This window comes from Schistocerca nitens, chromosome 9 (assembly GCF_023898315.1).
Source record: "Schistocerca nitens isolate TAMUIC-IGC-003100 chromosome 9, iqSchNite1.1, whole genome shotgun sequence".
Lineage (NCBI taxonomy): Eukaryota > Metazoa > Arthropoda > Insecta > Orthoptera > Acrididae > Schistocerca > Schistocerca nitens.
This window is the reverse complement of record NC_064622.1, coordinates 355,490,383-355,514,647: the sequence shown is the minus strand read 5'-3', so window position 1 is coordinate 355,514,647 and position 24,265 is coordinate 355,490,383. Positions and strand designations below refer to the sequence as shown.

The 24,265-nt window shown below is 39.5% G+C and overlaps 1 protein-coding gene across 5 annotated transcripts in view; it reads right to left on the bottom strand.

The window, feature by feature from the left end:
- LOC126202951 (testin) overlaps window positions 1–23,943 on the bottom strand; it is a 104,534-nt gene extending 80,591 nt beyond the window's left edge. For 2 of the 5 annotated variants that reach the window (XM_049937065.1, XM_049937064.1), the window contains exons 1-3: window positions 23,523–23,860; window positions 23,333–23,421; window positions 6,785–6,903 (exon numbers count right to left, since the gene is read on the bottom strand). In XM_049937065.1, coding sequence (XP_049793022.1) covers window positions 6,785–6,903; window positions 23,333–23,421; window positions 23,523–23,585 — 271 coding nt within the window. In that variant the 5' untranslated portion in view covers window positions 23,586–23,860. Of the gene's footprint in view, window positions 1–6,784; window positions 6,904–23,332; window positions 23,422–23,522 lie in introns of all 5 variants that reach the window. The other 3 variants (XM_049937061.1, XM_049937062.1, XM_049937066.1) reach the window with 3 other exon arrangements.
- Window positions 23,944–24,265: the final 322 nt, after the last annotated feature.

The following is a 24,265-nucleotide window of genomic DNA, read 5'->3' as shown; positions in this document are numbered from 1 at the left end:
AGTCTCTCTTGAACCATTCAGATAAGAATTACACAGAACCTACATCAGTATAAACCCTTATATTATTGTAGTGGAAAAGAAAATAAAGGATTTCCAGAATGAAATTTTCACTCTGCAGCGGAGTGTGTGCTGATATGAAACTTCCTGGCAGATTAAAACTGTGTGCCCGACCGAGACTCGAACTGGGGGACCTCGGCCATTCGTGGGCAAGTGCTCTACCATCTGAGCTACCGAAGCATGACTCACGCCCGATACTCACAGCCCACGAAAGGCAAAGGTCCCGAGTTCGAGTCTCGGTCAGGCACACAGTTTTAATCTGCCAGGAAGTTTCATATCAGCGCACACTCCGCTGCAGAGTGAAAATTTCATTCTGGAAACATCCCCCAGGCTGTGGCTAAGCCATGTCTCTGCAGTATCCTTTCTTTCAGGAGTGCTAGTTCTGCAAGGTTCGCAGGAGAGCTTCTGTAAAGTTTGGAAGGTAGGAGACGAGATACTGGCAGAAGTGAAGCTGTGAGTACCAGGCGTGAGTCGTGCTTCGGTAGCTCAGATGGTAGAGCACTTGCCCGTGAAAGGCAAAGGTCCTGAGTTCGAGCCTCGGTCGGGCACACAGTTTTAATCTGCCAGGAAGTTTAATAAAGGATTTGTTCAATGATGATCAGTTTGGATTTCAGAGAAGCAAGGGCACCAGAAAGGTAATTCTGACATTGCAATTGGTACAGGAGCAATACTTAAGAAAAATCAAGACACATTCATAAGATTTGTCAATCTCGAAAAAGAGGTGTTTGACAATATAAAATAGAGTAAGATGTTCGAAATTCTGAGAAAAGAAGGAGTAAACCGTAAAGAATTATGGATAATATATAATGTATGCAAGAACCAAGAGAGAACAATAAGGACAGAAAAAAGATGAAGCTCTCATATCAAAATGGGTGTAAGATATCAATATCAACTCCTGTCCCAACTGTTCAACATACACTATGTGATCAAAAGTATCCGGACACCCCCAAAACCATACATTTTTGATCCTAGGTGCATTGTGCTGCCACCTACTGCCAGGTACTTCATATCAGCAACCTCAGTAATCATTAGACGTCATGAGAGAGCACAATGGGACATTCCGTGTAGTTGACGGACTTCGAACATGATCAGGCGATTGGGTGTCGCTTGTGTCATATGTCTGCAAGCGAGATTTCCACACTCCTAAACGTCCCTAGGTCCACTGTTTCTAATGTGATAGTGAAGTGGAAATGTGAAGGGACACGTACAGCACAAAAGCGTACAGGCCGACCTCATCTCTTGACTGACAGACTGCTGACAGTTGAAGAGGGTCGTAATGTGTAATAGGCAGACATCTATCCAGACCATCGCACAGGAATTCCAAACTGCATCAGGATCCACTGCAAGTACTATGACAGTTAGGCGGGAGGTGAGAAAACTTGGATTTCATGCTCGAGCGGCTGCTCATAAGACACACATCACACCAGTAAATGCCAAACAATGCCTCGCTTGGTGTAAGGAGCGTGAACATTGGATGATTGAACAGTGGAAAAATGTTATGTGGTGTGACAAATCACGGTAAGCGTTTGTAGTGCCAACAGTAAAATTTGGAGGTGGTGGTGTTACGGTGTGGTCGTGTTTTCCATGGAGGGGGCTTGCACGCCTTGTTGTTTTGCATGGCACTATCACAGCACAGGCCCACATTGATGTTTTAAGCACCTTCTTGCTTCCAACTGCGGAAAAGCAATTCAGGGATGGTGATTGCACCTTTCAACACAATCGATCACCTGTTCCTAATGCACGGCTTGTGGCGGAGTGGTTACACGACAATAACATCCCGATGATGCACTGGCTTGCACAGAGTCCTGACATGAATCCTATAGAACACCTTTAAGATGTTTTGGAATGACAATTTTGTGCCAGGCCTCACCGACATCGATATCTCTCCTCAGTGGAGCACTCCACGAAGAATGGGCTGCCATCCCCCAAGAAACCAGCGAGAGTGGAAGCTGTCATCAAGGCTAAGGGTGGGCCTACACCATATTGAATTCCTGCATTACCGATGGCGGGCACCACGAACTTTTAAGTCATTTTAGCCAGTTGTCTGGATACTTTTGATCACATAGTGTATACATCAAAGCAGCAATAATGGAAATAAAAGAAAGGTTCAAGAGTGGGATTGAAATTTAGGGTGAAAGGATATTAATGGTAACATTCACTGATGACACTGCTATCCTCAGCGAAAGTTAAGAATAGTTACGCGGCCTGTTGAATAGAATGAACAGTCTAATGAGTAGAGAGTATGGATTCAGAGTACACAGAAGAAAGCTGCAAGCAATGAGCGGTAGCAGAAATGAGAACAACAAGAGACTTAACATAAAATATCAGGACTGTGATGTAAATGAGTTCAGGAATCCTGGTACTTCGGAATAAAACAACACATGGTGGATGAAGCGAGGGAGACATGAAAAGCAGATTAGCATAGGCAAAATAGGCATTCTTGGCAAAGAGAAATCTGCTAGTTACGAACATGAGCCTCAATCTGAGGAAAACATTTCTAAGAATGTATGTCAGAGCACACTATTGTGTTGTAGTGAATCATGAAATATGGGAACACCACAAACGAGAATAACCAAAGCATTTGAGTTGTGGTGCTACAGAAGAATGTTAAAAATTAGGTAGACTGCTGAGACACAAAATGAGGTTGTCTGCAGAATTGGTAGAGAATGGAATATGTGGAAAACACTGATAAGAATAAGGGACTGGATAATATGGCACGTGTTAAAACAGCAAGGACTTACTCCCATGGCACTAGGAGGAGTTGCACAGGGGTAAAAAGTGTAGGGAATACCAGAGACGGGAATAACAAATACTTTAGGATGTAGGATGGTTAAGTGCTACTCTGAAATGGAGAGATTTGGCAAAAAAGAGGAATTTTTGGCAGGACACACTGAATCAGTCAAAAAACTGTACTGTGCACGCGTGGGTTTGCAGGATGTTATCTCTGATAAACTTTTTCTGCATATGTGACTATACATTGTCTTATAGATGAACATTTCAAATACTATTGCATGTGGTCTTCATCACTGAAGTGTCTTACGATTTTACTACTTTACTATTCCTGAAAGACTATCTGCCATGGTAACACAATGAAATCTCTATGTTTATTAACTGCGTGAGATGTCTCATTGGATATGTTAATTGTTTTCATCGATGTACATTAATGATCATACACTAACTTCAGACAGGTAATGTAAGACACAATATACATACAACATTTTGCAGTTACAGTTATTGGTCTCACTAATCTCCAAGACATCCATTTTGTTGCCGACATTGCTCACCACAAGGATAAAAAGGAAGGTCATTAGCTAGGTGCAAAGTTGACTGTCAGGCAATCATTTCAGTCATGTGTCAATAAGGTTTCGTTCATGTGTCATTTTAGGGTGTTCATGTTGTGTTTAATTAAAACTGATAAACTGGAATACTCTTTCATAGTAAGATTGTTTGTTTTGCATCACCAACTGAAATGCATCCAAAGCTGCTTAAGTTTTATAAGGAGTCTAGTCCTTTGTTTTCAATAGGTAAGAAATGTGTGACTCAATCCAGGTGTAGACATATTACCTTGAAGATGATCTCCCTGAAGGTTATCCCAAAATAGCAGTCACAGATGCAAATAATGAAGAGTGCTATTGGGTGATCAGCGGAAAGAGAAAATAATGGCTAAGCCCCTTTACTGGATAAACTGAACAAGTAACTCATAAAAACAAGAGCACTTTCGGTAAGAAAAAAGATAATTCATTTCACGAATCTGCAACTGTCATGCATAGAAATGATTAGCTGCACTAAAAACAGCTACCTCACTGATACTATTCTCTATAGCAACTGGAATATGACACAACAGGGAGATGCTGCCCGAGTGGCCAAGGGCATCAAATGAAGAGTCGCTGAAAATCACTAATGACATCAACTGTGGGCAAGCAACGAGACAACACGACAGTATGGTGGTAAGTTCGTATGGGACCAAACTGCTGAGGTCATCGGTCCCTAGGCTTCCACACTAATTAACCTAAGTTAAACTAACACACACACACACACACACACACACACACACACACACACACACACAGAGAGAGAGAGAGAGAGAGAGAGAGAGAGAGAGAGAGAGAGAGAGAGAGGCGTATAAACCAAAATGAGAACCACCAAGTCATAACTACATGAGGCCTATCTAAAACATATCCGACCTTTGGCCAGAAAAAATATTTCCAATACCTGCATTGTGCTTGCACATACTTAGCCCCCCAATATTTCCACTGCCGGAAACACCTCTGGAAGTCTTCTTTTGGAATGGTGTTCAGCTCCGTCATCACGTTCTGCATTCTCTCTTCTCTACTCTCAAAACGGGATCCTTTCAGTGGCGTCTTCAATTTTGGAAACAACCAGAAGTCGCAAGGAGCCATGTCTGGAGAGTAGGAAGGTTGGCAAATGGCTGTATTCCATGTTCAGCCAAGAAATTTTGGATCAAGTGGAATGAATGTGTGGGGATGTTGTCGTAATGCAGTTAACAGTTTTTCACCATTCACATGTCTGGTCTTTTGCACCGAACTGCGTCACAGAGTCACCGGAGAACATCTTGATAGTACTCCTTTGTCACTGTTTGTCGTCCTGGTGCATATTTGTGATGCAGAATTCCACGGATATCAAAGAAGACAGTCAGCATCACCTCGGTTTTGCTTCGCACCTGCCGCACTCTCTTCAGCCTTGGAGACTCGGGATTCTGCCATTGCGAGGACTATCTTTATGTTTCTGGGTTGTACCCGTACACCCATGACTCATCTCCACTTATCACGGTGTTCAGAAATACAGGATCAGTGTTGGTGGTGTACACAAGGTCCTGTGCAACATTCACTTTTTGTTCCAGCGACAATTACTTGGGCACAAATTTTGCAGCCACTCGGTGCATATTCAAATCATCATGCAAAATTGCATGTGCAGAATCTTTACTCACTCCAACCTCTTGGGCAATCTCCTGCACAGTCAAATGACAATCTGCCATCACCATTTGCATCCTCTCAATAACAGCTGCACTCCGAGCAATTTGGGGCCCAAAACGCTAGTCACTCTCTGCTGATGTGCGGCCATTTTTGAATCGACTGAACCATTCCTTAATTTGTGTTACACCCATCTCATCTTCTCCAAACACCTGCTGAATCTTACAAATTGTTTCACTTTGAGAATCACCAATATTTTGACAAAATTTGATGCAGTATCTCTGCTCAATACTTTCAGTCATCTTGAGAGAATCAGTAATCTGATGAACACATTGTGTAGCACCTCACTCAACAACCAACAGGCAGCGACAGACATGCTGGAAGGCGGGGACAAAATTCACGCATGCGGATGAAGGTCTCTTCCTTTACTGCGTACAGTGGGGCCACACTATTGTCTATATTTTGCACAGGAAAATCAAAGGTTGGATACTTTTTAGACAGACCTCGTATGTGGAGCCAAGCAACACTGCATACAAGGAACAATACGTAAGTGCAGTTGGAACACGACTGAGGTCTGGATCCTGCTGTGGCCAGCTTTACAGCATGGCCACATGTACCAACAGGTTGGCGCATGGGGCATGGCCCACACCTAGTGTTGATGCAATGACAGCAGTGTCCGCAAATATCAGGAGCATCACCTAGCATCTATCATTTAGGTCCACGTGTTCTGGCGGGCTTTCAAACTCATTGGGACAGGATACCAGATTTTTTGTACAAACTAGGAAAAATCTGAGAAGAATTCTTGTATGAATTAAAAAGATGATGATCAAAGCTAATTTCCATTTTGCAGATCTTGAGAAACCACATTTTTGGGAAATTGGGAGAAGCTGAAATTACAGTTGACAACTTGCATTGCCTCAAGAAACATATCTGAAAAATAAATTACATTTTAGCATGATTAAAAGATATTTTATTTAACGTTTACTAACTTTTCAATTGACCCTCGAACTGTCAGACGTCCAAGAATCAAAATATACTTAAGTGTGGGGTATCCACATGAACAATCATTTTCGGATTCTATGTGACCTCACCTGGCATGCAGCAACTCATTTTCTTAAAATTAATTAACTCCAAAAGTGGTAATGTTGAACTGGAGTGTTTCTAATTTAGCACCATATGGCACAAACCACTCTCACAGATTCTCTGGTTAACCGCTTAACAATAAGAACTTAAAATCTAGAATTTATTCGAGCAGCTTACAAATAAACCTTACTTACATGTCTTCAGCACTAACAGTTTAGTGTTAGACTCCTAGAGAGTACCCATTCCAGCACCTGTAACCTCCCAGTTGGTGTTTACTGTAACGTCTCAACACGACATTCAAAAGTTCGTGCACCCCAGATAGAGATATAACAATGAGAGTTTGATATTGTACGATGGCAGACTTGGTCATGTACCTTTGGAACCACTGAGAAGGGCAAGGTTTGGAATCAAAACGTTCACGCTACATAAGGCTAGAAGTATGTCCAAATGTAATTTCATTCACTAATGAATGTTTTCATTAATAATAAAAAGTTATTCTTTGGAACTTACTTAGCAAACAATTACAGATGTTAAGGAGTCAACATATAAGCCCTAAAACTTAACATCCATGACTGATTTCATTTCAAACTCTTAATACTCTTAAAACATTGCGAAGAAAATGATAATGAAAGTGAAAACATAATCTCATTAACAGGAAGTGATTACTGAATGGTTCCCAGATGTCTAACCACATGAAATCAAAGTAAACTTACAAGCACCACGTTTCCTCTTCTTACTAGCAGGTCCAAGTAGTATTTCAAATTGTTCATATCCTTCATCATCCTTCACATCATGTTCTTCCTTTTTGCACTTGCAATTGCGACATAATTTCCTATGTGGCACAGAAAATACAGTATTATAAAATAATAAATGGTAGGTCAACAATACGGAAATTCCTGAATGGAACAATAGATAAAATAAAGGAAAGGCAACCACTCACCTTTAGCATATTGATGTACGGTGCATACACATACATAACAGAATACAGTACTAACAACTATCTTTTGAGTTCTGGCTTTTCTTTTGGCAGACAGTATACACATATTCACACACACTTTAACCCAAATGCACACCAGTGGTACAGTGTGAATGGGCATCTGTGTGGTCTTGCTTTTCCTTTATTTTACATAATGGTATACCATGCACTTTTAGTAAAGATTCAAATAATTTAATAACATCACAAATTAAATTATAGATACCAACAATAACTTTCAAACAGAAAAAAATGAACAAAACTTTTTAAAAACTCAGCATGTACCAGGTTATTCAAATATGAATATAATAGAAGGAAACATTCCACGTGGGAAAAAATATATCTAAAAACAAAGATGATGTGACTTACCAAACAAAAGCGCTGGCACGTCGATAGACACACAAACAAACAAACACAAACATACACACAAAATTCAAGCTTTCGCAACAAACTGTTGCCTCATCAGGAAAGAGGGAAGGAGAGGGAAAGACGAAAGGATGTGGGTTTTAAGGGAGAGCGTAAGGAGTCATTCCAATCCCGGGAGCGGAAAGACTTACCTTAGGGGGAAAAAGGACGGGTATACACTCGCACTCGCACGCGCACGCGCACGCGCGCACACACACACACACACACACACACACACACACACACACACACACACACACACACACACACATATCCATCCACACATATACAGACACAAGCAGGTGTCTGTATGTGTGTGTGTGTGTGTGTGTGTGTGTGTGTGTGTGTGTGTGTGTGTGTGTGTGCGCGCGCGCGCGCGAGTGTATACCCGTCCTTTTTCCCCCTAAGATAAGTCTTTCCGCTCCCGGGATTGGAATGACTCCTTACCCTCTCCCTTAAAACCCACATCCTTTCGTCTTTCCCTCTTTCCTGATGAGGCAACAGTTTGTTGCGAAAGCTTGAATTTTGTGTGTATGTTTGTGTTTGTTTGTGTGTCTATCGACGTGCCAGCGCTTTTGTTTGGTAAGTCACATCATCTTTGTTTTTAGGTTATTCAAATATTAATATCACAAAAAAAAAAAATATTTTGAAAACGAACAAGAAAGCCAGGAAAGAGGGCTTTACTACATTGAAAGACAATCTATAAACTGTGGCTAGATGAAAGTTGATTAAAAACACAAGATTTCAAAATCACATATTTATTCTTCAATAGCATCATTATTTATAAGGCTGAGGTTGTTTCACTTTTAACTACTACACAGACAAGATTGAGCTTGAATCTGGATTCTTAAAATTTTTTCTGGCACTGTAAGAAAAACGGGACAAATGGATGACATTAAAATACAATAAGTGGCCAATCCTACAATATAATAATACAGTGTGTAAACTTTTAGATGGCAGACCTCTCCCTAGTCCTGAATCGGTAGAAGTCAGTAAACGTCGGGAGGCTTCAGTAGGCACGCAGTTTCGACTGCTGCCAACAGTACATAGCTGTGCAGTACAAGGTAGCCATTGTCGTCTGCTTCTTTATTGTTTTGCGCTGTACTGTTCTGCGTGTTTTTATTGTGCACTTGTGCCAAACATTATCAAAATGAGTGAAGAGGCAGTTGCTGGCCCATCTGGGGAGTCGCCAACAACCCCTACCGGTAGGCCTACGGTTAGAAGGAAACCAGTATTATGCAGCGATGCTCGCAAAATTATATTGCGTGTGATTGAATGCTGCGAAAGGGAAAGGGAGCAGAAAAAATTGCTTCACCCCATTCACAAATCTTCAGTGAGAGCTGCTACATACACAGGACAAAGCATGCGAAGCATTGGAAGATTCAAACAGTTTTCCAGGAATCATCCTGGCGTATCACCACAAATGCCTGGCAAGAAAAGGCGAGTTTCCACTTCAGATATTTTGTTCGTGATCACTTTGAAGGAGCCCCCTATTTCGTCCGAATTACCTTATATTTCAGTTTTCCTTGGTACCGTATTGCTTTGTATGGAAACACCACTGGTTACTGTATTATTTCGAAACACATTCATATTACAGTACATTTCCAAATTCAAAAAAATACATGCAGTGCAGAAGGCATTTTCTTATAAATCTTTCTCTCTCTTTTAACTTAGGAAAAGAAGTGGAGAAATCGAAGTAATGATTGATGATTTCAACCAGCGTGTCATTGAAACATTGTCCATTACTCTTTTCGGGCCTTCTGAGAACAACTAACAAAAGTTTCATTGCAATCGGATGAATGGTTTGTGAGTGCATAGTAGACAAACAGACATACATTCATTTTTTTAATATATATATATATATATATTTTAATGTACATGACGATTTCAGTTTCGTTTACGAACAACATTTAAAGCGAGTTTTACTTCCAAGCCTTTCGTCTGCTTTCGTGTAAGCATGACGCGCAATTTGTAGTGCCAGCACTGCAACTGGTAGGCGTGCCTTAGGCCGGTATTACACTATCAAATTTCTTTGTCAAAGATTTGATCAAAGATGTGATCCAATATTCCGTCCAATATATTTGACAAAGATCTTTGACGTAGCGCTACAAGGGGTATTACACTGTCATCAAATTTTTCGTCAAAGTTCAAGATGGCTGACAACAACTTGTTATTAACCGCAGCAGTTCTACGTACTCCAATTGCATTGTGTGCACATGCGGAAAAGAAGTGGGGGGAAAAAATGGAACCATACATACGAGGTTGACAGTCTTAAAAGTCCTGGGATTACAACTTGATAATAAATTCAGTTGGGAGGAGCACACCACAGAACTGCAGAAACGCCTTAACAAATCTGTATTTGCAGTTCGAGTGTTAGCAGACATAGGCAACATAAAAATGAAAATGCTTGCATACTTTCATTCCATAATGTCATATGGGATAATATTTTGGGGTAAATCTTGAAGTCAAACAAAAGTTTTCAAGGTCCAAAAGCGTGTAATACGTATTATTTGTGGAGTAAATTCACGGACCTCCTGCAGAAACCTCTTCAAAGAACTGGGTATACTAACTACTGCCTCTCAGTATATTTACTTCTTAATAAAATTTGTCGTAAATAATATATCTCTTTTTCCAACAAACAACTCAGTTCATACATACAATACCAGGAACAAAAATGATCTGCACAAGGACTTAAAAGCACTTACTTTAGTTCAAAAAGGGGTCCACTACTCAAGAACACTCATCTTCAATAATTTGCCAGGAAACATAAAAAAATTAGTTAGAAATAAAGATCAGTTTAAAAGGAGCCTGAAAGACTTACTACTGGCCAACTCCTTCTACTCCATTGGCGAAATTTTTAATAGAAACAAATGATGTATTTATTCATACTATTAGTATTTTTATTTCAGCTTAAAAAAAAAACGACGTGTTCCACATCCACGAGGATCTCCTCAGCACGGATCTATGGAACGAAAAACTAATCTAATCTGGGTGAAGCCGTGGGTTTTACGACGACACGATAAAAGCATTCAACAAAACTTGTTACGTGAGCTTACAGTGGAAGACGTCAAGTCGTACATCAATTACTTAAGAATGGATGAGCATACATTCCTGTATGTGCTCAATGAAGTGTATCCTCATATCACAACGCACAATTTTCACTTAAGAACTGGTACATCTTCAGAAGACAGGCTCACTATAACACTCCGATTCCTTGCTACAGGAGAGGGTTATGTTAGGTTAGGTTAGGTCAGGTTAGGTCTCCAATCTTCTTAATCTATTTTTGTATTCAGGGAGCCTCACGTTGTAAACGCCTCATCAGCTTCAGACATCTCTATTAATTCTGTAGTTGTTGGCACACACCAATTGTATTTACCGGCAATGGTTATAAAAACACTACAGACGACAGAACGCTGCAGCGATGCTAGCGCTCCGCGTGGTAACATATCGCATTGCAGTGAACAGAAGACAAGCGATTTCTTTGATCAAATATACGGCCTCGGCCTAGATTTGATCAAATATTGGACGACATTTGTCAAAGATCCCTATTACACTATCAAATATCTTTGACAAAGATATTGGACAAAGAAATTTGATAGTGTAATACCGGCCTTACCGCCTCCCCCCCCCCCCCGCCCCCACCCAACGGCTCCTCTACCCTTGCCAGCCAATGCTTGCTTCCTCCCCCCCCCCCACACTCCCCTCACAACTCTGCCGTCTTACAGTTAACACACTGTACTTGAAGACAAATATCTATGCTTACCATATATAGCAAAGATCAAAAGGACCAACACCATTTGTGAGAGAGAAAAGAAAGGTGCTCAGGGATGGAAACAGGTAAATCTTAACAGTATCTTGTTGAGAGTTGACATATTTAGAACCGTTACTATAGTGCAAACATAAGGTTTATAATTTACATGGCAATCAGCCAGCCACAATAAACTTCTCAAGTTATGATTCACTGCTGTTTAAGTTATAAATTTTATAATGTACATCCGAGTTCTGTAGAACACAAAACAAAGTACGACAAATGATGTACAACTGGTTTACTTATTATATTAACAGATGTGCACCAAGTATCAGCATAATCTCTCACAATAACACATGTTTATCGCAGAAAAAAATGTATTTCCAGATCCATGTACATTGGACTTCTCAGAAAATATGCCTTTCCAGACCCATGTTTTCTGGACTTATTTTTCTTGTTTCAATGAGTACTGCCACCTCTGAAAGTATCTGACACTTTTTTTTTAGCACCCTGTATTCCTTACGCGAGAGGTCCACGACAGTTTCACATCCTGGGTTACCCCAAGATACTTCACTACCGCCTCTACAGGTAGAGGTTCACTGAGAAGCTCAAGATTCCAGTACATGTCCTGGACATGTTTCCTTATGAATGGTAATGCAACTGTTTTCTTGCAGCTGACCCTTAGATCCTAGTTAAGACACCAGTTTTTCACAATGTTCAATGTCCATTTAGCCATTGTTCTCACAGTACTAGTAAATTTGCTACATATTATTACGATTAAACCATCTTCGTATCCTTAGCAAAAGTAGCCTCTCGTGTTTAGCTCTTCAGGGAGTTGATTCACCACTAGGATTCCTCAGCAGTGCAGCCTAAACCCCTCCTTGTGGACATCCTCTAGTGGTGTTCATTATATTTTTCATTCATTGTGGTGGCTTCTACTTTTCTCCTACTCAACATGATTGTAATCCACCCATATACGGTACTCTAAATGCCATGCTCCTCTGCAGCTCTAACCATGGATTAGAATGTTGTATTGCTAAAAGCCGACTTGATATCCAGGAAGAGAGACAGAGAAATTTCCTGAAAATGTAGAGCTTTTTCCATCCTCCCAACAAGTGAAATGCCGTTTACATGATTTGCCTGGTTGATATGCGTGTTGGTTTACATACACAGGAACCTAAGTTAACCTCTTTTCCCTAATGTGCTCATTCTTAAGAAGAAAGGAGGACAGACTGATCAGTCTAATACCCTTGGCATTGGCATAATCAACTTTCCCCAGATTTGGAATGAAAACAACTCTCACTGTCCTCCGAGCATCAGGAATGAGTCCTGCTGCTAGGCTAACCCTAAACAGCCTACATAGGAGTTTGATTAAACTCTCTCCTGCTTGTTGCAGTAGAGCTGAAAAGATTCTGTCTGTGCCTGGTGACTTGAACAGTTGACACGTCCCCACTGTCCACTAGATTTTTTTTTTTTTTTTTTTTAAATGACACATTCTCTACCAGTGTCCCACTTCTCTCTTTGATTATCTTAAACCAGTGCATCTCAGGGACTGAATCTCTATCTATGTTGTCTGCTAGAGTGCACTGAGGGAAGTGTGTCTAGAGGAGCACATCCAGTGTCTCATACTCTGTCCTTGTATACTCACAATCTGGTGAGGATTTTGTAAAGTCTGGCACGAGTAGATGTACCTTCCACTTCCTCACAGAATACCTTCCAGGATGGCAGTTTCGCTTGCTTAATTGCAAGTTCGCATTTGGCAAGGGCCTCCTTATATTTTGCACATTGTCCTTTCCTTCTTGCAACGTAGAACAGTATTCTTACCTGTTTCCTTTAGAATTCCAGGTTATTGTTCCACCAAGAGACATTCCTGTTTGCTCAACTTCTTGGTGATTGGGCATTTTTCTAAATATAACATCATAATGGCAGACATCTACATTGGTACTCTGCATATCACATTTAAGTGCCTGGCAGAGGGTTCATCGAACCACCTTTACAGTTCTCTATTATTCCAATCTTGTACAGCGCGCGGAAAGAATGAACACCTAAATCTTTTTGTTCCAGCTCTGATTTCCCTGATTTTATCATGGTGATCATTTTTCACTATATAGGTCAGTGTCAACTAAATATTTTCACATTCGGAGGAGAAAGTTGGGTATTGGAATTTCGTAAAAAGATTTCTTCGCAATGAAAAAGGACTTTGATTTAATGATGTCCATCCCAAATTCTATACCATTTCAGTGACACACTCCCCTATTTCAAGATAATACAAAACATGCTGTCCTCCTTTAAATTTTTTTCAATGTACTCCCATCAATCCCATCTGGTAAGGATAACACATTGCACAGCATTATTCTAAAAAAGGATGGACAAGCATAATCTAGGCAGTCTCCTTAGTAGATCTATTACATTTCCTAAGTGTCCTGCCAATAAATCACAGTCTTTGGTTAGCCTTCCCCACAACATTTTCTGTGTGTTCCTTCCAATTTAAGTTGTTCCTGGGTATTTAGTTGAATTTATGGCCTTTAGATTTTAATGGATTCCTTATAGCACTCGTGGATGACCACAGACTTTTCATTATTTAGAGGCTATTGCCAATTTACACACCATACATATATCTTTTCTAAATCTTTTTGCAATTTCATTGGATCTTCCGATGACTTTACTAGTCGATAAATGACAGCGTCATCTGCAAACAACCTAAAATGGTTGCTCAGATTGTCTCCCAAATCATTTATATAGATAAAGAACAACAAAGGGCCTATAACACTACTCTGGGGAACGCCAGAAATTACTTCTGTTTTACTTGACAAGTTTCCCCTCAGTTACTACGAACAGTGACCTCTCTGACAAGAAATCACAAATCCAGTCACATAACTGAGACAATATTCCATTGGCACGCAATTTCACTGCAAGCTGCTTGTGTGATACACTTTCGGAAATCCAGAAATAAGGAATCAATTTGAAATCCCTTGTCCATAGCACACAACACTTCATGGGAGTAAAGAGCTAGTTGTATTTCACAAGAACAATGTTTTCTAAACCCATGTTGACTGTGTGACAATAGACTGTTTTCTTCAAGTTAATTCATAATGTTTGAACACAATATATGTTCCAAAATCCTGCTGCATATCAACGTTAATCATATGGGCCTGTAATTTAATGAATTACTCCTACTACCTTTCTTGAATATTGGTGTGACCTGTGCAACTTTCCAGTCTTTGGGTACTGATCTTTCGTCGAGCGAAACGTTGTATATGATTGTTAAGTATGGATCTATTGCATCAGCATACTCCGAAAGGAACCTAATTGGCATACAGTCTGCATCAGAAAACTTGCTTTTACTAAGTGATTTAAGATGCTTCGCTACTCCGAGGATATCTACGTTACTCATGTTGGCAGCTGTTATTGATTTGAATTATGGAATATTTACTTTGTCTTCTTTCATGAAGGCATTTTGGAAGGCTGTGTTTAGTACCCCTGCTTTGGCAGCAATGTCTTTGATAGTATCTCCACTGCTATCATGCAGATAAGGCATTGATTATGTCTTGCCATTAGCATACTTCACATACAACCAGGTTTCAAGACAAAGTTTTGTTGTGGAAACTATTATAAGCATCTCGCATTGAAGTCCGTGCTGAATTTTGAGCTTCTGTAAAAGATAGCCAATCTTGGAGATTTTGCGTCTGTTTAAATTTGTCATGTTTTTTTCGTTGTTTCTGCAACAGTGTTCTGACCCATTCTGACCCATTTTATGTACCAAGGAGGATCAGCTCCATTGTTTGTCAATTTATTTGGTATAAATATCTCAATTGCTGGAGATACTATTTCTTTTTATTCAAGCCACATCTGATCTGCACTTACATTGTTAATTTGGAAGGGGTGGACATTGTCTCTCAGGAATGCGTCAAGTGAATTTTTATCTGCTTTTTTGAATAAGTATATTTTTCGTTTATTTTTGGAAGATTTGGGAATTAAAATACTCAATCTCGCTACAACAACCCTGTGTTCACTAATCCCTGTATCCGTTTTGATACTCATTAACAACTCAGAATTATTTATTGCTAAGAGGTCAAGAGTGTTTTCACAATAATTTACTATTCGCATGGGCTCATGAACGAACTGCTCGAAAAATTTTCAGTGAATGCATTTAATATAATTTCGAATTATTTTATGCGTACCTTCAGAATTAAACATGAATTTTCACCAACATATCGAGGGTAAATTAGAGTCTCCAACAACTATAAATGTATGAGTCGGGTACATGTTTGATATTAAACTCAAGTTTTCTTTGAACCTTTCAGCAATTGTATCATATGAATTGGGAGGCCAACAAAAGGATCCAATTGTTATTTTATTCTGGTTGCCAACAATGACCTCTGTCCATACTAACTCACAGGAACTAACTACTTCAATTACACAAAAAGATAAACTATTTCTAACAGCAACAAACACGCCTCCGCCAACTGTGTTTAACCTATCCTTTCAGTACACCATTAGGTTCTGTGCAAAAATTTCGGCTGAACCTATTTCCAGTTTTAGCCAGCTTTCAGTGTCTATAATGATCTGAGCATCAGTGTTTTCTATTAGCACTTGGAGCTCTGGTACTTTCCCAACACAGCTACAATAATTTACAACTGTTATACCAATGGTTTCTGTATCTATGTTCTTCCTGTGTTTGGCCTGCATCTTTTGTGACTGAGGCCCTTTGTGTGTTTTCCCAAGACCCTCGAACTTAACAAACTGCCCAGTCCATACCTCAGAGCGTCTGCTACCCATGTAGCTGCCTCCTGCATGTACTGGACTCCTGACCTATTCAGTGGAACCCAAAACCCAAACACCCTATGGCGCTAGTCGAGGAATCTGCAGGCTACACAGTTGCAGACATGTCTGAGCCTCTGATTGATATTCTCCACTCAACTCTCTACCACAGGTCCGCAAACAGTCCTGTCGACAATGCTGCAAATGGTCAGCTCAGCTTTCATCTCACAAGCAAGACTGGCAGCCTTTACCAATTCTGTTAGTGCTCGAAACCAGAGAGAATCTCTTCCGATCCACTGTGTCTGACATTTCCTCAAGGTCTACTGGATTCCTTAGCAAAGTTCTGACTTCAGGTGAGTGAGTGCTGAGGCCTTTCCTGTAAGAGCCCTAGTTTGTTTTCCTAGGATTTCTATAGGCCATGATCTGTTTAACACTCATTTCAACCTCAAATTTTATATACATGTGGTCAGAAAATGATGGCTCCAATGCCATATTCAATATGTTAGGATGCTCTCTTAGTGTTTAATTTCTCAGAAAATATGATTTTATATAAGTGCAGTCATATTACTCAACCACCAAACTGATTTTAACTGAAAACTGATTAATTTATGTCTTTCTTCAAGTTAATAAAAATCAAGGTCCATAGAAAAATAAGGGTGAGCAGTAAGTGTTTTATGTTGCTACTGGCTGACACTGTGACATTGAAATCTACCACTTGCTTTACCCACAACGGTGCCTATGTGATCATTCCATTCCATATCCCTACAAAGTGTTACACCCAGGAATTTGTATGAGTTGGCCAATTCTAACTGTGACTCAATGACATTAGATTCATAGCACACTATGTTTTTTTTTTTTTTTTTTTTTTTTTAAAGTGCACAACTTTACATTTCTGAACATTTAAAGCAAGTTGTCAATGTTTGCACCACATTGAAATCTTATCAACATCTGACTGAACATTTATGCAGTTTCTGTCACATAGTATTTCATATCAGATAGCTGCATAATCTGTGAAAGGTCTAATATTACTATTAATATTGTCCGCAAAGTCATTAATACACAACACGAACAGCAAGGGTCCTAACATACTTCCCTGGGGTACACTCAAAGTTACTTCTACATCTGTCAATGACTTGACATCCCAGATAACAAGCTGCCTCCCCCCCTATCAAAAAGTCATCAATCCAGTCACATATTTCATCTAATCAAAAATAAAGTTACACTGAACATAAAGAAAACAAATGCCATTTATTTCAGTTTGACAAGGGAAAATTATACTGTTACATTAAATGTAGATGGAAGGGTAACAAACCCAAATTTTTAGAAAGATGATTGATTCTCAGTTGAAACGATGTGACCATGCAATGATACTTTCAAACAGAATAGCACGTTATGTCCTGCCATCAACATGTGACAGTCAGTGCTTTTTAGTTATCAGTAAATATTATTTATATGTGCTCTCAGTTCTCTGTTAAAGAATTCTTCTCTTGGGAAACAACTGCACAAAATATGTACACAGACTACATAAAAGAGCCACAAGAATAATAAAAAAATTGGTAACCGAGCTCATCATAAAAATATCTCCAAAATATTGGATATTTTAACCCCACCAAGTAAATACATTTACCGATCTGTTACGCACACCAAAAATTGCCTTGATAATTATTGCATGGTGAGCTCTGTTCGTGATGCAACAAGATATAGACAGGAAGTTACCATAAAACAGCATTTTCTACTAAAGAATAAAATTACAAAATAATTTGTGCAAGAAGAGTAAAGATATTAGTAAAATATGTTTATTTAAAAAGCCAGTAAAAAGTACCTGTCAAGCAATACATCCTATATAGTGAATTGTGATAACCAAAATATACTGCACTGTGAATCTTCTAAATTCCTGGGCATGCTAACTTATGCCAAGTTAAAATGACCTGGGCGTGGTGCCCTACGTGTAATTACCCCTGTTGGCGATGTGAATGTTATCAGAGCTGCTTATTTTGGCTTTTTTCACTCTATCGTGTCATAAGGTACAACTTTTTGGGGTAATTAATCTTTAACAACAAAAAAACACTTTATAGAAAAAAAGAGGGGAGTTTGAGTCATGAGTGGCATGCATCCAAAATATTCTTGCAGAAACCTTTTTTGTAAGCTCCAAAAATTAACCACCATATTTCTATTTTCTTAGACAATTTTTGCCTCTAAACACCATTCTCTTTTTACATCTAATAGTACATAGCATGACCACAATAAAAGGTCTAAAGACGATTTACACAGGGATCTAAAACAACTACGTCTTGCACAAAAAGGTGTTCACTATTCTGCCACAAAAGCTTTCAATTCTCTTCCACTAGACATTAAAATTCGTCATTAATGTCCCAGCTTCACTTATATCTAAATTAATAAAATACCCAGTGGATAAGCCATTCTTCTCTCTTTACGAGCGTATGAAAATTAATAAATGATTGTTTTTGTAAATTTCTACTGCCATTTGTATTTATGTTTTGAAACTTTTAATTTCTTATGAGTTAGCTCTAATTCATTTCCTAGTGTATGATGGTCAATGTATAAATATTCCATTTTTCCTGTAACTTAACTTATTCTCAGTAATTTATGTCATGTTTACTTGAATCACACCTTAAGTTACTCTCTTTCTGCACTCAATGTCTCACATCTTATGGAGGGATTGTGTCTTGATTTTTTTCAGGCAAGCAAACTGGAAGTCTAAATACCCAAAATGGAAACCAAACTCATGGTCCTGATGTTCCCAGTGATCCTGATGTTAGCTGATAGTATACACAATGATAAACTATGCATATTTGAGCCGGGTGGGGTAGCTGCACAGGCCTTGCCATGGTTTGCGCGGCTACCCCCGTCAGAGGGGGCATGGGTGTGTGTGTTGTCCATAACGTAAGTTAGTTTAAGTTACATTAAGTAGTGTGTAAGCCTAGGGTCCAATAACCTCAGCAGTTTGGTCTCATGGTAACTTACCACAAATTTCCAAAAGTAACATCTGAACATTATGTGCAATGGGAAATGAACAGATTATTAAATAACAGTATTTTCCACTTGGGATCATAACCAAATGAGTTTGCACACTTTTGAACAGACTGGCCTTGTATTTGAGAGGATGGAGAGACTAGCCCCATCTGGCAGACCTGACTTAGATTTCCATGGTTTCTCTAAATAACTCCAGGCAAGTGGGAGGGGGGATGATTCCTACGGAAATACGGAAGCGTCCGATCCCGCCCGTCTGCTTTGACCCATGACGTCACAAATATGGCTGAAACGATCATAAACCATGATTCCAATATGGTGCATATAAAGTCGGTACGTACACATTATGAGGACAAAAATACATCGAGAAACAAACACACGCACTTTCCACAAAAAGCCTAATGACACTAACGGGACAAACGCGGGAAATGGGGTGTTTTTGGGTGCGAGCAAACTAAATATAAACAAATTTAGACACCCGCCCCCAACAAAACCACACAAAACAACGAAAAAAAGCGACATCACAATCTCCCCAAATACCACTAAACACAATATCATCTGGAATCTGACACTTCCCTTGACCTATATAGCTCAACAGCAGCTGCCGATCCCATAAATTAGGGTCAAACACTTCCCTTGGCCTATATAGCTCAAAAACATCTCCCGATACCAATATCAACACACACAGCCACACATTGGGATCGAGCACTTCCCTTGACCTGCGCACTGTTAATTTTATCCGTCATATCCATTCCTGAACAAAAACAACAACCGATTAATTTTACTAAAATTACCACACAATGTACAGCGAACAACACTAAATTAACCTTCACACAAAATTGTTAACTCACTGAAACGAATTCCACTACAAAACACAGCCGACACTCGAACAATTCTGGATAATGAGCAAAAGCAAACTGAGCCCATTACACCACACAAACGAAAACCCTGAACATACCACCAGAGAGCACAACAAACCACATCTACAAACACACCACACTCACAAACCAAACTCCGCGCCGTTATGACGTCACACACGACAACACCCTTACATCACGGGTCAAAGCCGACGCGTGGGATCGGACGCTTCTGCCGACCCGATTCCTACTATAAGGCCCACCATTCTGGGGTGTTTGTTGGCCAGTGGAGTAAGGTAAATTCATGCTGGTGCTCTTCGAACCGCTCGCATACACTGCAAACTACACCTAAGTATGCACATGCCTGTAAATGTGAATTATGTTCTTATTTGTTTGTTCTTAACACATAACATCATGACATGCCCAATATACTTGAAAAAGTGATCCACAGACAATGTACCACAGCTTTTAAACTTGGATTTGAAACCCTGCGAATTACAAAGCATACTTGTACTGATGAAACTTAATTACAGAATACGTGTATATCAGTATTTGAATGCCCATTACATATGTTGCTAGTATCAACAAAATTTTATGTCGCTCTGATACACACAAAAATATGCATGAGAGTAGTCTACCACTTTAATTTTTTTGTACTCAAGTAAAGTCATAAAAGTGACAAAATTATATTGCATTATACTGACAATGAAGTGTTATTACTCAGTGAATGAATTGATGCGGGACAACGGGAAATTTGAGCTGGATACAATGTGTCGCACATTCGAAGAAATATCATTATAGTGTTATCATTTATTATAGTGCTATTATTTATTAATGTGAACATCATTGTAACTGTTTTATAAATTTCTGAAATTTCTCCCGTATGCAAACTGAATGGATTGCAAACTTATGTCATGGGATGAATAAAACACAAAACAATTCACTCTGAAGGAAATATGGATGCATGGACATCACAAATGGCATATGAAAGGAATCAGGAAAGACAAGCATTCTACATCTACATTTATTCTCTGTAAGCCATCATATGGTATCTAGTGGAGGATACTTTATGTAAAACTATCACTGCCCACTTTTCCTATTCCAATCATGGATGGTCCAAAATGATCTTTTCATGAGATAGAAGTAAGAAGAAGCAATAAATTGGTTAGCTTTTCTAGGAATAGTGCAAACAATCCAATAGAGAAGGTCCCACAGAATCTCTATTAGGTTTAAATCTGGGGTGTTTGTTGGCCAGTGGAGTAAGGTAAATTCATGCTGGCGCTCTTCGAACCGCTCGCATACACTGCAAACTGTGTGACACTTTACATTGTCCTGCTGATAGATGCCATCGTGCCGAGAAAAAAACAAACAGCATGAAGGGGTGGATATGGTCCTCAAGGATAGGTACATACTTGTGTCCATCCATTGTGTCTTGCTGAATGACAGGATCAAACAGGGAGTGCCACAAAAACATTCACCAGACCATAAAGCTCACTCCTCCGGCCTGTAACCTTCTGACGATTGTTGCACATCCTTACACAGCCGTCCGTCCGATGGAGCACCTGTTGCCACTCAGTGAATATCAGTTATGGTATTGGCATGAAAATTCCAGCCTTCATTGCCAATGAACAGCAGTCAGCATGGATGCATGAACCAAGCGTCTGCTGTGGTGGCCGATACACAGCAACATTCGCTGAATGGCCATTGAGGAGACACTGGCGGTAGCCCTTTTATTAATCTGTACAGTCAGTTGCTCAAAAGTTACACATCCATTTGCCCGTACACATCTTGGCAGACATTGTTTACCCATCACCTACAGCATATGGTGCACCACAATTGCCTCGGCATCAGTTTTGGATAGCGCCATTTTGCCATACGCAGTATACCTTAACCATGAAGGCAAGCAAACAGTTCACAAACTTAACCATTTTGCAAATGCTTCCACCCTTGGCCAAAAGGCCAATGCTCATGCCCTTTTGGATGTCAGATAAATCACTCCGTTTCCACATTATGACAACAAATACATTATTTTCTGCATCCCCCCAACACGCTTTATATACCCTCCACTGCTACTGCCGCCACCTGTTTTTGATTAGTGTGCACTAACACTGAACACGGGTGATGGTCACATTAATGTGACCAGACTGTGTATATCAGTAAAGCATACAGTGATGCAGAATGCTTCTCTCACAGCATCTGCCACTGGAGTTGCATGAGCATCTCCATGACACTTTCGTGTTTATTAAATGAAGCTGTAACAAAATGTGCTGCTGGTTGCTAAATCTTCTCTGTTTCCTCTATCAATTCTATCTGGTATAAATCTCATACTGACAACTTGTATTTAAATATTGATTCAACAAGGATTTTGTAAGCTACATCTTTGGTGGGTGGACTGATTTCCTGACAATTCTTCCAATAAAACTGTCTGTCATCCACTTTACCCGTGATTAGTTTTATGCGGTCACTCTGCTTTAAATTGCTCAATGGTGTATTCCTACATATTCTACAGATGTAACTGCTTCCAATGTTTGTTCTGCAATCATGTAATAACACAACAACAGATCTTCCTGACTATTTACGCGCAATTTCCTGTTTCTTTTATTTTGAGGGTCAGTCGGCAATCTCTGCACAGAGGATGATCCTCTGCAGATCTTCCTGCACTCCGGCATCTCTGTACGCAACAGCATCAACAACAAAAAGATGTGGAACTTCTGACATTGCCCAATAGGTAATTTATCTCTATTGGAATAATTAATTGTCCTACAACACTCCCTTGGGCAACATCTAAAATTACTTTTATATCTGAAGACCTCTCTCTGTTCAGAATGATATGCTGTTCTATTTGCTAGAAACACTTGAGTCCAATCACATGGTGGGTATCATATTCCATACAGTCTTATTTTGTTCATTAGGCTGTAGTGCGGATCTGTATTGAATGCCTTCCAGAAGTAAAGGAACGTGACAGCAACCTACTCACAGGTATCTGCTGCTGTCTTGGTCTCCTGGATGAACAGAGTAAGCTGCGTTTCACACAGTCATTATGTTGGAATCCATTTTTCTAGGGGGGAGATTTTTGGTCTCCAGAAGGTTCATAATATGTGAACATAAAACAAATTCTATAAAAGGAAATACTAAAACAATACGAAAAATAAAGTTTAATTTCATGCTGGAATGTGTCCATTGTGTAAGGACTGAAACTAATACCCAAAGAACATTTCTATTTCCCCTTACAGTATAATAAATTGAGAAATCTTTCGCTGGTCAAACTTTTGTAGGACATCTTGTGACCCGTTAAGTTAAGCAATAGTTACTGGTAAACATCTAATATCTTCGAACATGTCGTTACGACCGGTAAAAGAAATATGTCTATATTTTCCGTTAAATAACTAGCTTATTTTGGCAAAGAGTTGGCAGTTGAGCAGTATATTTAGAGCTTTATCATCTTCCATATGATTAGCGTGAAACTGATGAAATCCAAACAAGTAAAAAATAAATAAAAGGGAGAATAGAAAATAAGAAAACGTACCTCCAGAAATGTAAATCAAGCCCTGGACAAGCATCTCCGCAGCTAAGACATGGAGCACCGGCGCCGATTTCATGAGCCAACCGATTGTGCTGGAAGACATGTTTACATTAATTTACAATTTTTTTCGTAACGAACCATCCGCAGAGAACAGGTAAAATGAAAATAGTTTCTGAAAAGTACTTCTACTTACCCTCTTCTTCTTGTTTTCCAGCAACACCAACCACTCTGGCGTCTTTTCTGAAGTTTCCGACATTTTTTAAACGACAAACCTCATTACGCTGTTGTGCCACACCCGTTTACCTGTCGCTTTTATCGGTTATCGTTCACACTGAATGAGTCACACCTATGACTCAGTCGAACTCATCTGTCAATAATAATAGAGATTATTATGTCGATCAATGCTCTCTGTAGAACCACCAAAATTTCCCAAACGGATTCTGCTGAGGTTCGACATTCTCACACAAGTTACGTAGAGCTCTCACCTACCTACCACCAGTGGTCAAACTGTCTGTAGTACTCCAGATGTCAACAAATACAAGGTGTAGCTGTCAACATTACTCACAGATACAATACACTCAACCCATTGCTTACACGGGAGGGTGTATATACCGAGAATGGGAAGACAAATTAGTACATCCCGATTTTCAAATGACACCGAGACATTTTTACACAATAATTGTGCTACATTATTTTAGAATAATTTATTACAAGAATTGTGAATTTATTTAAAAATTTAGATTTTTCTGCAGCGTTAAATTACAATTGAATACTGTTTACTAATCCGTGAATTGATGCTGCTAACGAGCATTATTTTTTCACAACCACAATACTACAAGTAAAACTTTCAAGACATACTATGTATTGCGTCCGCCGTCCAGAGTTCAGAATGAAATTTTATACTCTGGTGCAAAAGTTGCTGGTAGGCTTCAGGCA